This window comes from Chrysochloris asiatica, unplaced genomic scaffold, assembly GCF_000296735.1.
Source record: "Chrysochloris asiatica unplaced genomic scaffold, ChrAsi1.0 scaffold00198, whole genome shotgun sequence".
Lineage (NCBI taxonomy): Eukaryota > Metazoa > Chordata > Mammalia > Afrosoricida > Chrysochloridae > Chrysochloris > Chrysochloris asiatica.
Window position 1 is genome coordinate 5,567,072 of NW_006408716.1, and position 15,709 is coordinate 5,582,780.

Below are 15,709 nucleotides of genomic sequence, written 5' to 3' on the forward strand. Positions count from 1 at the left end.
GAAACCCTGTCCAGGGTCGCTCTGAGTCGGAACCGACTCCACGGCACCTAACCAACCACCCAGCCCAAGAAAGAAACGACGGTATCAGTTGCTCTCTCTAAACCAGGAGCATGTACCTAGATTCTATTTCTAATATGTGTTTCTTTCTTTCCTTTCCACTGAAACAGTTTATTTGTATGTATTACATCTTTATTTGTATGTATTACATCTTTAGAAGAAGAATTTCAGGATTTTCCCTTCTGTGTGCTGTCGTCTTCCTGCCTTGTGGTTCATGATGCCAGCTGAGGTTGTCAGGACGATGTAAACCTGACAGGCAGGAGCAGAGGAATCCACCACCACTTTTCTAGGTCTTGAGCTGCATGTCAAATCGAGGGCTAATCAAACCACATTGTTTCAACCTGCCTGTAAGGGTCACAATAATTTTCCCAGCTTTCTCATGATCAAAGATTTCAAATTTGCTGCTGTAGCCATGCTTCATCATCACAGTCAGAACTTTGAAGCCCAGTCAGATGAGAAAGTGGTGTTTACCTCTCTTCTTGGTATCACTGAGGCTCTTAAGAGCATCGACCAAGATGTTTATGCACACCATGATGGCGGCAAGGGAAAATGGAGTCGAAAGACCTACAGGTGTTTTGAAAGCACCTAACTAATCCAATCAGGACAACACAATATAGGCATCCTGAAATTCAGTGGCAAGCATAAATTCTTATACTTGTGGTTGAACTGGCTTAGAACAAAATATACTTATTTCAAATCACTGTAGTTCAAAAGTATCATTCTTAAAAGCCGAAAACATTGTAAGCTGGGCCTATAAACAATCTGACACAAATAATAGTTAAAAAAAGAAAATTTTTACCAAGTGGGGGGTAAAAACAAACAAAACCTGACATCCCCCCCCCCCAAAAAAAAACTTTATTTACGAAGCCTTTCACATTAAAGAAAGAACAATGAAGTCTAGCACATTCATAAATAAACCTGGAATGTAAAGTTCCTTTGTGGTAATAATATGAGGGGTCTTCGAAAACTTCATGGAAAACTGGAATTTAAAGATAATGGAACTTTCACATGAACTCTGTGAAATGCCCTGTATAAATAACTAAAATATGTCCATTCTTAAAATATGAAACTCCTCGCTTAACTTGTTCATTAATAACTAGGTGCTCAAAGGATTCTGAAAAAACTGCATGCATTCTCAATTTGGAGTAACGAATTTGTGTAACTCTTGAGGTACATAAAATATATACGAACCATACACACAATCCCATTTAAACTGAATCATTTCCCCAAAATAGTTGTCTATACTTACACTTTCTAAAACTCGTAAACATCTCTCTGCTCCCCATAATGAGGCTACTAGTTTCTCTTCATCCTCGTCTCCACTTAGATGATCCACACATTCTTTTACTAGGAAAAAAGAAATTGGTCTAAAGTAGTGTATGTCTCTCATTACATCAACACTTACCACATAACGTTTATACATGTTCTAAATACACTGGAGCGTTAGTCTAAGTTTTATACTATGAAATATTAAAATGCCCGATATCAAAGTGTTTAATGGACTTGTCTTACAGAATGTTACTAGCGTTTTCCAAATTATATGTTTATTTTTTGAAGCATATAGACAGTACACTTTCCTTGGCTTAATTAATGCATTAAAAGGTTATGCATGTTTGTAACATACCTTTATCTACAATATGATCCAAACCACCTAGGAGCCGTAGTTCTTCTTTAAACCAGTCTCCTGCTCGTTTAGAAGTAAGGGACAATAACGTCTCCATCGCTAAATGCCCAGTCTAAAATTCAGAAGCACCATTAGTAAACACTGACTCTAAATAATTCGGAGGGAACATTTCTAATGACTGTGTTTCTTTATAAAAATTCAATGCATGCTACCAGGCATTTTTTCACAGTGCAGTATTAAGTTGTTAAGTGCCATGAAGTAGGTTTCTGACTCTTAACAACGCTGGACACGGTTACCAAGGAATGGCTGATGGGTTTGAACCACTGACCTTGCAGTTAGCAGCGGTGCTTATCCTATATCATCACACTAGGACTAAATTTAATTTTATCAGAATTGTTTAGGTTACAGAAATACTTTTAGTTACATGATTTTTTATAGAAAACTTACTACTAAGAAATAGTTCATTATTTGCCAATTCAATATATACATAGGAGTTCTGGTTAACATACTGGTTTCGAATTGGGCTGCTAACCTCAAGGTCGGCAGTTTGAAACTACCAAATGTTCTGTGGGAGAAAGATGAGGCTTTCTGCTCCCGTAAAGATTTGCAGCCTCGGAAACCCTGTGCAGGGACACTAAGAGACGGAACCGACTCCGAGGCACCTAACACCACCACCACCACTGTGGGACAAAGCACGGGATTGAAAGGTCGTTTTAAATCACAAGGTTGGCAGTTCAAACTCACCAGCCACTCCTTGGGTTTGGATGAGTTGGAACCGACTTTGACAGCACTGAACAACAATTTGTTCTCTTCAGTACAAAGGCTCAAAAATAAAACTATGAGTAAAAGTGCATAAATATTTTAAATGTAAATCAAAAGATTAATTTCACACAAAGGCTGTAAACCGAGAACACTCCTTGGAACAAAATTAGGGCCAACTGCCCTGAATCCCACAAAGCACAAGTTATTTTAAATTTTGTCTATGCGAGTGTAGAAAATATTATTTTATTGCTTTGCTCACTGCAATAAACTTGAGCATTTCCCACATAATTATTAGTAATTTGTATTTGTTCTACTACTAGTTTTCTGTTCATGATTCCTTCCCCTTTTTTTGTTTTGGTTCAGGAAGTCTGTTTGTCTTTGTTTATAGATCTTCTGAACTATTTTGAATTCACAAATCCTCTGTTCTCTCTAGTGCTGCAGATTGATTCAGAGTTTGAAGACTTCTACTACAGCACCAGCGGCATGAGGCCACAGGAGGAGTTGGGAGCACAGAAGACTATGTAAATGAAGAGCATGGAATAACATTTATAACCAGATGAAAGCCTTCTTTTTTCTCTATTTCCTTTAACTCCTGCTTGTGTTTTTTAGAACAAATAACCAAGCCGTCATGCACAGTAATCTGGTTCCTGTTGTAATAAAGGAACTTCACCATAAGAAAAGAAAGGTTTAAATGAGTAGAGACTGGTAAGACCTGGTCCTCGTTTCCCTTAAAACGATATAAGTTTACATTAAGTCATATTGGTCTATTGGAAAGTATATTTCTAAATCCAAGCAGCACATCTTGTTAAACAGAATCTTAGCTTTATAGATTTAGAAGCCATCTAGAAGACGCTACTCTTATGGTCAGTTTAAACCGCAAGGTCGTCAGTTCAAGCTCATCAGCCACTCCTTGGAAATCCTATACAGGGCTGCTATGGGTCGGAGCCAACTTGATGGCACTTAACAACAGTAACAACACAGGTTTTCTGGATAGTCACTGATGGTTTTGAAGAAATTAATGAAACACGAACAAGGATTAATGTGTTAAGATATAGTCATCGTGTAAGACAACGTCTATCAAATCATTTCAACCAAACACAACATTTAAGAATAAAAACAGGTATCTTAAAACTGGCAACTATATTCTGATTTTAATCATATGAGTAAATTAATGTAATATTAAGACAGTCATATTGGTATCTGCCATCAATAGATACATGAATTTAATGCATAAGTTTAACATGAAAGTATAATCATTTAGTTAGAAGGAAATAAAATTATACTCAGTTTTACTCTATTATAAACGTCAAAAACTGGTCTATTTTTAAAACAAGTTAAGAGTAAATAAAAATTACTCACATACTTCTAAAGATGACATACAGATAGTCTGGTTATGGTAAGGTGCTACCATTAGAGCCGTAACAGCTATTTGAGCACTTTTAGAAGTACTGACTGCATGTTATTTTACATCTTGCCTTTAAAGCTTACTTTCTCCCGCCCACTCTACAGAACTAGGTAGCTTCACAAGATAAACACAGGACTACAATCCACAAGGGCAGTACTGTGAGAACACCAGCCGGTCTACAGGAGAAAGATGATGCTTACTGCTTCTGCAAAGATTTTAAAAGCCTCAGAAACTCTGTAAAAGTTTGCTGTGAATAGGCGCCCTGGTATAACGCTGTAAGATAAGCAATGAACTGGTAACTACAAAGTCGCCAATTCAAACCCAACAGCTGCTCTTAGAAACCCTATACAGGGTTGCTGTGAGTCAGAACAAGACACGGCACACACCCAACACCCTACCCTACCCTAACTAAGTAAAGCAATCCTCCTAAGTCAGTATCTTGGCAGCATAAAGCAGTCTACAAAGTTTCAAGACAAATTCTGCAGTAGAAAACAGAAAGCAATAGAAAAACAATTTTATAAGCTATTTATGTTGAAAATTTCTGAAAATGAGGCATTAAGTAATAAATAATGTTATTTTTCAAAACTGCAGGCCAATTATCTTGTAACCAACTAGCACTCCAAGAAACCCAGGAAAAAGCAGAGCGGGATCAAGCAAAAGCAGCATGGCCATGAGGAGGTGTCAAGGTTTGTGGAAAATAGAATGAAAAGGTAACAGAATTTTCCCACCAACTGTCTGAAGCCCATTTGAATGGGGAGCACAAGCTATAAGGATACTACTGGCCATGGCTCCAATTATGAGGGACACGGTTCTGGGGAAGGTAGATGTCTGGCAGTCTACCAACTGAGTCTACTCAATTCTTCAGGTCCCCTAAAGCACTAAGAGACCCTGGAATAAGTCACAGCTCAATAAAAAGAGCCTTTGCAAGTCCTCTAAATCTTTTCTGAAGCCTACAGAGAACAAATACTTAAATTCTTAGTGGCCTAAACTTAGTTTTCATATTAAAAGAAAAAGTTTAGGAAAAAGTGCAATAGAAAATCTACAGGCAACAAATCTAAATACAGATGAGTTAATTGAAGGATTTCAGTCAGAGAATGGAATTATGCTCAACACTAAACCTTAAAAGCATTTGTCGACTTGCAAAGCAAGGCTCATAAAGGTTCAATGATTCGTCCAAGTAACAGAAGTGAACGATGAACATCAAACACCTTTCTGAAAGTATTTCTCACTTTAGAATGGAAGGCACTCACCGTTATATTTTCTAGATCAAGATGCTTGTTGTGTACAGTTTCACAGAGTCTTCGGATTTTTTCTTTAATTTTGTTCATGTCTTTTTCATTCAGTAGCTTAGATGATGAAGCATCTTGTTCAAGTTCCAAAAGTCGAATCATTAGATCTAGGCTAGCTCTATCAAGATCCATGTTCAAACGATCTCTGCTCAATATATACATGAGGGCAGCTGTACAAAGGGACAGATTCTTAAACAGATTAAAGAAAAAAAAAGTTCATAAAGGCAATTAGGGACAATGTCATAGAAATTGTTTTAAGATTGTTCACTGTCAAAATTTTAGTGGTAACAAATGCCTAAACTTGTACTGCTGACCATGTTAAAATACTTCAAAATCTTTTATTCAGCAACACTCCTGCCTTAAATATTCTAGGGAAATGTATTTATAAAATAAAGTACTATTGCTTAAAATTTTCTTTCTACAATCCTTCCCTAAATGAACACCCCAAAGATGGAAGAATACAAGCTGAATTATATACGTCTTTGGTCATTCTGTGCAAAAGTTTACAGAACATTTTTTCCCCAGCTATATATATATATAAACCCTACTATAATATATTTCATACCTTTTTCCTTATTATATAGTAGATATTATCAAATTTCAATTTAAAATTAATAACATAAACTTGTTCTGACATCTGTACGAGAAACTCAACATATTTTTTTCTGAAAAATATAGAGTTGGATTGATACAGTATATAAACTTGGGATGCTGAAATAAATATTTGGGCTTATTTCTTTTTAAAAAATAAATCAATCAAGTTTGACTTATTCCAATAATATATTTTTTTACCTATTAACATCATGTGTTACCAAAATCATTCACACCAGGTTGTTAGCACACTGGTTTTATGGTAGTACTATCTAAAGAGGAAGACCCTCACTGAGATGGACTGACAAAGGGGAGGCAACAAGGGGCTCAAACAAAAGTTATGAGAATGGCAGTGGATTGTTCTGTTGTTACATAGGGATGCTCTGAGTTGGAACTGATTTGACCCCGCCTTACAACAACAACAACATAATCTACAAGGGAATTTCCGGGGTGGCTGAAGTCTTGTTATGATTGGTTACTAACTTAAAGGTTGTTAGTTCAAACTGTCCCAGCATGACCTTCAAAGAAAGCCCTATTGCGAACATTGCTGTGTGCTGTGGCTTCAGTTCTGACTCATGGCAACCCTATACAGGGTTTCCGAGGCTGTGAATCTTTAGGGGAGCAGAAAGCCTCATCTTTCTCCCGTGGAACAGCTGACCTTGCGGTTGGCAGCCTGATTCGTAACCACTATGCTACCAGAGCTCCTTTCTGCGAAGATTACTACCAAGAAAATCCTATAGGAGTTCTATTCTCCAGCACATGAACTTCTGGTGTGGTGCTGTAGAATCAACACTGAACTACGAACCACAAGATTGGCAGTTCAAACCTACCAGCTGCTCCTCGGAAACCCTATACTGCGTTGCTATAAGTCAGAACCAACTCAATGGTACTTAATGAAAACTCTCCAACACATGTGGTTGCCATGACTTGGAATCAATTCCACAGCAACAGGTGTTTTTATTAAATAATTTATGCTTTAAATAAGCAACGATGTAACCAAATTATTATTTTTTTTAAGGGTCCTATTTTTGAGATATTCCAACATTTTAGATATTCTCTGTTTATTTCATTCAAATACAACAATCTGAAGATTTAAACTCTGAATCCCCCAGAATTGAGAAATTTCAGGCTATGTGACTGATTAAACGCATACATGGCAAACTATTCTTAGCAATCAGGCAGTCACAGTGCAGGCAGTCACAGTGTAGGCAGTCACAGTGTAGGCAGTCACAGTGCAGGTAGTCACAGTGCAGGCAGTCACAGCGCAGGCAGTGGGAAATCCACTGCCCCGAAAAGATCACAAAGCTATTCCTTCTTAGTTCTAATCTCAGGACCTCACTGGTTATTCTCTGTATCTGGTATGAGAGTTTGTCATGGAGCGATAATTACTCTGGGTTAAGGATATTGCTTTCATTTCAGAAGACTGAGCATTAGCTTTATCCTTGTTACCTAAACTCCATTTGTGACATAATTTCCTCAAATAAAAAATACAATAAAGTCACCTCAATATTACTATAGATTTACTTTCTTCTAAATTAGTAACGAGGATTTACTTTCTTCTAAATTTGAAGATTTCTACAGTTAAATTCTACTTCCTGGATTTAAAAACCTGAATTTCATTATATACATCTGATTTTTATTGGAATCCATAAACATAAGGAATGCCTTTCCATACTGGGCAGTGTGTATGTATGTGCGTGTGTGTGTATATATATATATATATATTTCAGTATACGAAATCTTACACATTTCCATCCAACCATTAGGAACCATACAAACTATAAACTGATTTAGAAAAAGGATATGGAGACACTGGAAATTCCAGAATTGAAAGCCAGCTTTATGCTACAATGTCCAAAACCAGAAGGTGAAAACAAAATCCAGTATTTCAATTACTGAATACACATTACTCATATATATACATGACTAGGGAAATGTTACTAAAAACACTATTTTCAAAAGGAGCTCAACAAGGGTTAGTTGGATGGTGGGAACGGTTCCTTTTTCTTATCAATAGTAGCATTTCTGTTCTTACATAGTAATTGTTTTTCAACAAACATACAATTATTTTTTTTCTTTTTTAAATTAGGGGTATATTTCAAAACCATTTCTTTTTATGCTATGAATACTGCATATTAAAGTATGCTTCTCAGCACTTTCTGATTAGAGATAATCAGTGTTTACAGAATTAAATGTCAAGTATGGTATGCCGACTATGGTAAACAAATAATAAAGTTTTAATAGTATAAATTACAAGTTAGGAATACAAATAAATGCTGTAAAAATGTCTCAAGTAACTTATTCAGGAAAAACTCTAAAACTGAATGCTGTATATTCAGCAAATACAATGAACCAAATTCCTAACTAGGAGAAATTTAGATATACATCTACTATATGACTAATGAAGGTTTTTGGACAGACTAAAATTTAAAAATGTTTCTAAGTCCCAGAAACTTAAAAGTACCTGATGGTGCTGGGAATCATCCAAGGTTTTAAAGACCATTGCTACCATCCCGTGTGCTCTCAGGTGCATTCGAAAACTGGGCATGGCACACTTAGTAGCCAAGCTAATAACACTAGGAGGAAACAGACTAAGATTACAAGGCCTGAAAACAAGTGCATTAAAAATTTTAATTTGTGCAATACCAAAATAAACAAATGGAGGAGAGGAAAGATATGTCAAAGCATTTCCTAGACAGGCCACAATTTAAAAGCATGAGCAAACCAAAGCATTACAATTTTACCGATGCCTAGTATAGGATGAGAATCCTGATGTGGCACTAGAGAAAAAGGACTGGGATGTTAATCATAAGGTCCTTGGGAAACCCTCTGCAGGGTCGCTACGGGTCACAACTGACTCAATGGCACTTACCAACAACACTCCACCTAGAAAGGAGGACTACTTCGAGAACAGTTAAAAATTCACCCAGTGGCTCCAGGGGAGAGTGGTATAAAGATTCCCTAGGAGGCACTTTTACGCACATGGGATCACTATGAATCCGAATCTACTCAATAGCATACATAGTGCCTAACGAGCACGCCATGCAGAATCAAGTCAGTTAGAGAAACTGACCAAACTGTAACATATTACAGCTGGCTAGATACTACATCCATGATCATGAATTCACAAGTATTTGATTACTTTGACAATATCCCACTCAGTTGGAAAAATGTAATCATATAAAGCATGCATATACTTACCAAGCATAAAAACAAGATCTTACCTAAGGCAACGTGTGTTTAGAGGCTGAGTGCTCTTTAAGCCACTTAGTAAGTACTCAATGTCATCAGTGAACTCTTGATTTTCACCAAATTCCACCACGTCATTGAAGTGCTTTACATGCTGAACCACCGTGTATAACTGCCAAGAAAAAATAAGTCCAGATCTCTTGAAATAATGAACCAGGACATTCAAGTCCATGAGCCTGTTATACTTTTATCTAAAAGTGTAGAATTTATTAGTTAGAATAGAAAATGTATTTTAAAACATTGGACAAGTAAATTTTAGTTCATGGTTAAAACTGTAAATATCAGTTGAGTGTAATGACATTTGCTCAAGAAATTTAAAGGCTAAACATTAACATACAAAACTGCAGGACAATTGTATTTACTTCTTTGTCTTCTTTTCTGCATTTCAGTGCGGTAACTATTTCTTGGTATGGTTGAGTAGGTATGGTCACAGTCTTTATAACTTTGGGAGGTGGTGCAGGAGCCTTAAAAACTCCATCATCTTTTTGATTTGGTTCCTTTGGAGACAGTCTCACCTATTAATAAAGGTATTAAAATCAGTTATAAAAAACGTATAAAAAGAGTAACATCTATTCTAAGTGGCAAATTTGGCTTTTGTTAAAAACAAGAGAGAGAGAGAGCAGCAAATGACTGTGAAGGGGGAAGGGAACTCTCAAAGGTTGCACAGCGTACATAATACTCCATGTGCCACTGTATAAGACTTTTTATGTTTTCCTCACGAAAGAGCCACTCAGGGATTTACTCTGCTCTTTAAGTCTTTCCTTTTCAGACAGGGTATTTACCTGTTTCCAGAACCACGAGAATGCAAAAAGACCAACAGTGCACATATAAATAGCATCGAGAAACAGCTAAGGATGAGACAGAAAAACTACATCAGAAGCATCAAAGAGTTTTAAAAGCACAAGACTCTGAAATAATTCAGGGTAGAAATAGTCATAAGAGTATAGCGTACCAACCCACATACGCTACTATACTGTACAATGATGATTTTATACTATTAAAATATGTAACATATTCATCACTGTAAGAAGACAGGGCAAAAACTTTTGGGAATAGAGAGTGGAGATGGTTTTGTACAGTATGATGACTATTATTAATGCCACTGGATTGTATAATATTTAAAAATGTAACTTTTTATTATATATACTCTATTACCACATTCAAAAAATAAAAACACAGAATTGAATGTTATGCTTCAATATTACACTTTAAAAAGTATCTCCTAAAAATGCATTCCCTTTAAAGCTCCAGATAACTAATAATGATATCAACAGTCCTCCTCAAGAAAAGAACTTGATAAAAATCTTCAACTAAGCTTTCAAAGAAAAGTCATTATTACTGAAAAGTAGAAGAGGTTCTCCTCTAATAAACAAATCGTGCCCTGAAAGTCAACTTTAGATTTAGGATGTAATTTATAATACAGCTCTTCATGGCAATACACACATCAAATACAGGAAATGCTTGTTGTTAGGTGCCATCAAGTCGGTACCGACTCATAGCAACCCTACGTACAACAAAACAAAGCCACGCCTGAGCCCACTGATGCTGACACTTTGCCAATCCATCTGGCTGGGTGTCTTCAAGTTGACTTGTGCCCCATTAGCAAATGAAGGTCTGCAGGTTTTACTCCCACGCGCTTTACTCCATTTGTGCCATCACAAGTCAAACCTACTTTGAGGAGGCAGCTCTTCCCCAGTTGCATCTTGAGTGACTTCCAACCTGAACAGCTCATTTTCCGGCACTGTCTCTGACAGTGTTTCTCTGCTGTTCATAAGGTTTTCAGTGACTAAATATTTGGAAGTAGTTCATCACTTCTTCTTCCTAGTCTGTCTTCATCTGGAAGCTCATCTGAAACCTGTCCACTATGGGTGACCCTGCTGGTATTTAAAATACCGGTGGGCATAGCTTCCAGAATCACAGCAACTCACAAAGCCACCACAGTACAACAAACTTGACAGACGAGTGGTAGAAAAGCTTACTTGCTCTTAAACACTAAATATAATCGATTCTGCAAAATGTGGATCAAAACTAAAAGAGGGCCAATAAATTAAATAAATTAAAACCAATAAGGTTTTAATTCATCATCTATTAGCATTAGACTTTCTGATATCCTGTTTATAACTTTTACAGTGATTTAAATTGAAGCCATTAAATTTCAGTGAAGAAGGCCAAAACAAAGATTTATTGTAAACACAGTAACTGACTACTTAACTAATGTATAAAACGATGAAAGGCACATGAAATGAAGGTACAATTCACTCACTGTGACAGTCTGAGGTTTTAGTACTGGTGGCCCGGGTAGTTCTTCTGAGTCTGGATGGTTCCAATGTCTGGCATTATATACAGCTTTTGTAGGTGACTAGAGAAATAAGGAAATGATCAACAGTTCCCATCTTACTTTACATCCTTATACAAGTATTTCACTAAATCAATTTAGAATCATACAGAATAACTTAAACATACAAAAATATGAGGGTAAGTGAAAAAATGCTGCTGTTAGAGTTTAAGTTCATACATGAAAGGGCTTATTCCATAACAAAAATGTTTAAACATGTGTTGGATCAATGAATGGTTGCAGACAAGTTCTCTCAATAATTAACGTGTATCACTCCTGGTATGATGCTATAGGGTATGCACTGGGCTGCTAACCATAAGGTCAGCAGTTCAAATCCACTATAGTTGTTCCTTGGAAACCCTACACCGTGTTGTTGAGTTGGAATCGACTCGTCAGCACTTAAAAATAACAGTCTTGTTATAGAGTACTGGTGTGGTGCTGTAGGATAAGCATTGGACTATTCATTGAAAAGTCGGCAGTTCAAACCCACCAGCTATTCCTGAAAAACCCTAAAAAGGGTTGCTATGAACTGGAACCAACTCAAAGGTACTTAACAACAACAACAAATTAACTGAAATAAAGTTTGGTGGCTCCATACAGAAAACAATTAACTGAGAACCAAGAAGTCTGTGGTTTGAGCCCATCAGTAGCTCCGTGGGAGAAAGATGAGGCTTTCTGCTCCCACAAAGATTTAAACCCTTAGAAACTCTATACAGGGTCGGTCACTATGAGTCTGAACAACTCCACGGAACTTAACAATAACATTCACTAACGGGTCAAGAAGCCATGAATATACTTAGTGCTTGGCTCCTGGTTGTCATCATTCCCATTAAGGAAAACCAGGCTTCAGATGTGACAAGACGGACTGGAACACACTGTGCTGTGCCATAAGGTAAGGAAATACTCATATAATGAAGGGCGCACATCACAGAACAAAACAGTCAGCTTGAACAGGCTGCCACTAGCCAAAGAGCACACAAATTAATTAAGTAATGAATTCTAAACCACAGGGAGAGGGGGAAAACATAGAAATTTATGGGTTTATACAAATAAAATATAAACAAACAGGGAGAATGGAGGGATTGTGCTTATAGTATACTGTTGATGGTCAACCAGTGAATTTAATAGAATGTCAAGTTGGAAAAGCACTGCTTTGTAACTAAAGTAGTAAACATTGAGTCAGGCAAGCATCATCATTATTATATCCTCTTACTATATCTAAGTGGATATTCTGATAAAGAGCAGGGTATGTGAACAGTCTTAAACTACCTCCCTAAAGACTGCTGTTGTGATTAGAGGGCAGTAATGATACACTAGAGTAATGGAAGCCACCTTGACAGGCAGCCGTCACTAGTAGCCCTAAACACCACGCTCTCAAAAGGGCATAGCATCACCCACGCAGCATGCTGAACTATAAAGCGGCACCAGGAGCCAATAACAGGAATGCATCGCTAAGACAAAATGAATTTTATTTAATTATTTATTTTTAAGAGTTATGAGGAGATGTCAATGTCACAAAAGATTAAAAAAAAAAAAAAAAAGTGATATACTGGTGGGGAAAAAATATTACTAAAAGTATGAGAGACGAAGTTTGGCCATCTTGGCCTCCAAGGAGCACTCTAGCTGCACTTCTTCCAAAATGGATCTATTGGTTCTTTTGGCAGTCCATGGCATTTTCAGTATTCTCCTCCAACACCGTAACTCAAAGGCATCAATTCTTCTACAGTCTTCCTTATTCACTGTCCAGCTTTCGCATGCATATGAAGCTATTGAAAATACCATGGCTTGGGTCAGGTGTACCTTAGTCCTCAAGCTGACAGCTTTACTCTTCAACGCTTTAAAAAGGTCTTGCGCAGCAGATTTGCCCAATGCAATACGGCGTCGGATCTCTTGACTGCTGCTTCCATGAGTGTTGATAGTTGATCCAAGAAGAATGAAGTTTTTGACAACTTCAATCTTTTCTCCATTGTTAAGAATGCTGTTTATTGGTCCCATGGTGAAGATTTTGGTTTTCTTTACATTAAGATGTAATTCATACCGAAGGCTGTGCTCTTGGATCTTCATCAGTAAATGTTTTAAGTCCTCTTCACTTTCAGCAAGCAAGGTTGTATTATCTGCATATCACAGGTTGTTAATGAGTCTTTCTCCAATCCTGATGCCACATTTTTCTTCGTATAACTCAGTTTCTTGAATTATTTGCTCAGCATACAGGTTGAAAGAATATAACCTTGTTGCACATCTTTCTTAATTTTAAACCATTCAGTGTTCCCATGTTCTGTTCAAATAACTGCCTCTTGGTCCAATTACAGATTCCTCATGAGCACAATTAAGTGTTCCGGAATACTCATACTTCGTCCTGTTGTCCATAGCTTGTCATGACCCACACAATCGCAATTTTGAGTAGTCAGTAAAGCACAGGTAAACATCTTTCTGATATTCTCTGCTTTCAGCCAAGATCCATCAGACATCAGCAATGGTATCTCTTGTTCCACGTCCTCTTCTGTATCTGGTTTGAACCTCTGAAGTTCTCTGTCAATGCATGCTTGCAGCCGTTTCTGTATTACCTTTAGTAAAACTTTATTCGCATGGGGTAGCAAAAAGATTGTCCGATGATTTCTGCATTCTGTTGGGTCACCTCTCTTTGGAATGGGCAAACATACATATCTCCTCCCATCAGTCGGCCAGACAGTTGTCTTCTGAATTTCTTGGCAGAGATGAGTGAGCGCCTCTTGTGCCACCTCACTTTCTTGAAAGATTTCAATTTTTTTCCATCAATTCCTGGTGCCTTGTTCTTTGCCAAGTCCTTCAGTGCTCTTGATCATATGCTACCTCTTGAAACGGCTGAACATTATAATCATTTCCTTTTGGTCCAGTGACTCTGTGTATTCCTTCCATCTTCTCTTGATGCTTCCTGCATCATTCAATTATTTGCCCAAAGAATCCTTCAATAATGAAAGTTGAAGCTTGACTTTTTCTTCAGTTCCCCCAGCTTGAGAAATGCTGAAGGTGTTCTTCCTTTTTGGTTTTCTGATTCCAGATCTTTGTACATTCTGTTATAATAATTGGCTTTATCTTCTCGAGCTGATCTGTGAAGCTTTCCAGATTAGGTAAAATACTATATGGATGTACAACTAACTGGCATTAACCACTTGGCATTTTAAGATAGTTCCATTAAGCAACGACACCAAATGCAGACAGGAGTGAAAGAAATGAAAGCACGCAGGCAATCCTACAATACAAAGTGATGGCGATACCCTTCATTTATAATCTGACATGCAATCACGGTAATAAGCCATTCATTCTTATTGTTTAACACAGTATCTCTTTTGCTGAAAAAGAAGTTAACGCTTAAGTCATATTTAGCCCAAAGTTAGTGACAGATTTCTATTTTTAATAGTCCTTCCTAAAAGCTAAGGGGTCACTGACAACCGTCTCTTGCCTTGGCTTCTAAGAAGTCTACATTGTTTGGGACAGCATATAAAAAACAGTACATATAAATCGATTCCATTATATTTCAACTTAGTATTACAGAATTCTAGAACCAGTCAATTAAAAGAACTGTGCCATAGGGTTTCTAAAGCTGCAACTCTTTATGAAAGCAAATTGCCACAACTTCCTCCCTCAGAACTCACACATGGCTGAAAAAAGTTAATGTTCCCAGGGGGGAGAACTTAGTTAACTTAAGGAGAATCAGGTAAAATATCCAGATATGAGCTCCACGCTAAAGGCTGCTTTCCCAGATAAAATGTGAATCATTCAAGACAAATACCTAGCACCCTACCAAATAAATAAAAAAGGTCTAGTAGCCAATAACAAATTACCCACTATACAAAACATAAAGTATGACCAATAATGAAGAGAAATATCAATCAATAAAAACAAACCCAGCAATGACACATGTGACAGAATTAGTACAAGGTCATTATAACTATACTCCACATGTTCAAGAAGATATGAAAAGACTACATGTTAGGTAGACATGAAAGATATATATGGACTCAAACTGAACTTCTCAATAAAAATTATATTGAATGGTATAAACAGAACTTTAAGGAGTTCTGGTGGTGAGTCGGGCTGCTAACCTCAAGGGTAGCTGTTTGAAACTACTAGCTGTTCCGCGGAAGAAAGATGAGGCTTTCTGCTCCGTAAAGATTGACAGCCTCAGAAACTCTATATAGGGCTACTAAGAGTTGGAACCGACTCCACAGCACACAACTAACCAAACAGAAGCGTCGACACTGTAAAACTAAAAAAATGACAGCAATGAAACAGAAGAAGAAAAAGAAAAGAATGCACAGAATAGGAGTCTAATACTCTGGGACAATTTCATGTGTCCTAATAAACCTACTGTTGTTGTTAAGTGCTACTGACTTGTTTCTGATTCATAATGATCCTGT

General features: G+C 37.1%; 1 protein-coding gene across 2 annotated transcripts in view; it reads right to left on the minus strand.

Annotated features, from left to right (window-relative positions):
- The window catches only part of WAPAL (wings apart-like homolog (Drosophila)), an 88,604-nt gene that overhangs the window by 17,622 nt on the left and 55,273 nt on the right, over positions 1-15,709 (minus strand). For both annotated transcript variants that reach the window (XM_006872458.1, XM_006872459.1), the window contains 7 exons: positions 11,241-11,336; positions 9,340-9,492; positions 8,953-9,089; positions 8,193-8,304; positions 5,099-5,326; positions 1,682-1,793; positions 1,307-1,404 (listed from right to left, as the gene is read on the minus strand). In XM_006872458.1, the coding sequence (XP_006872520.1) occupies positions 1,307-1,404; positions 1,682-1,793; positions 5,099-5,326; positions 8,193-8,304; positions 8,953-9,089; positions 9,340-9,492; positions 11,241-11,336 (936 nt within the window). The remainder of the gene's footprint in view (positions 1-1,306; positions 1,405-1,681; positions 1,794-5,098; positions 5,327-8,192; positions 8,305-8,952; positions 9,090-9,339; positions 9,493-11,240; positions 11,337-15,709) is intronic.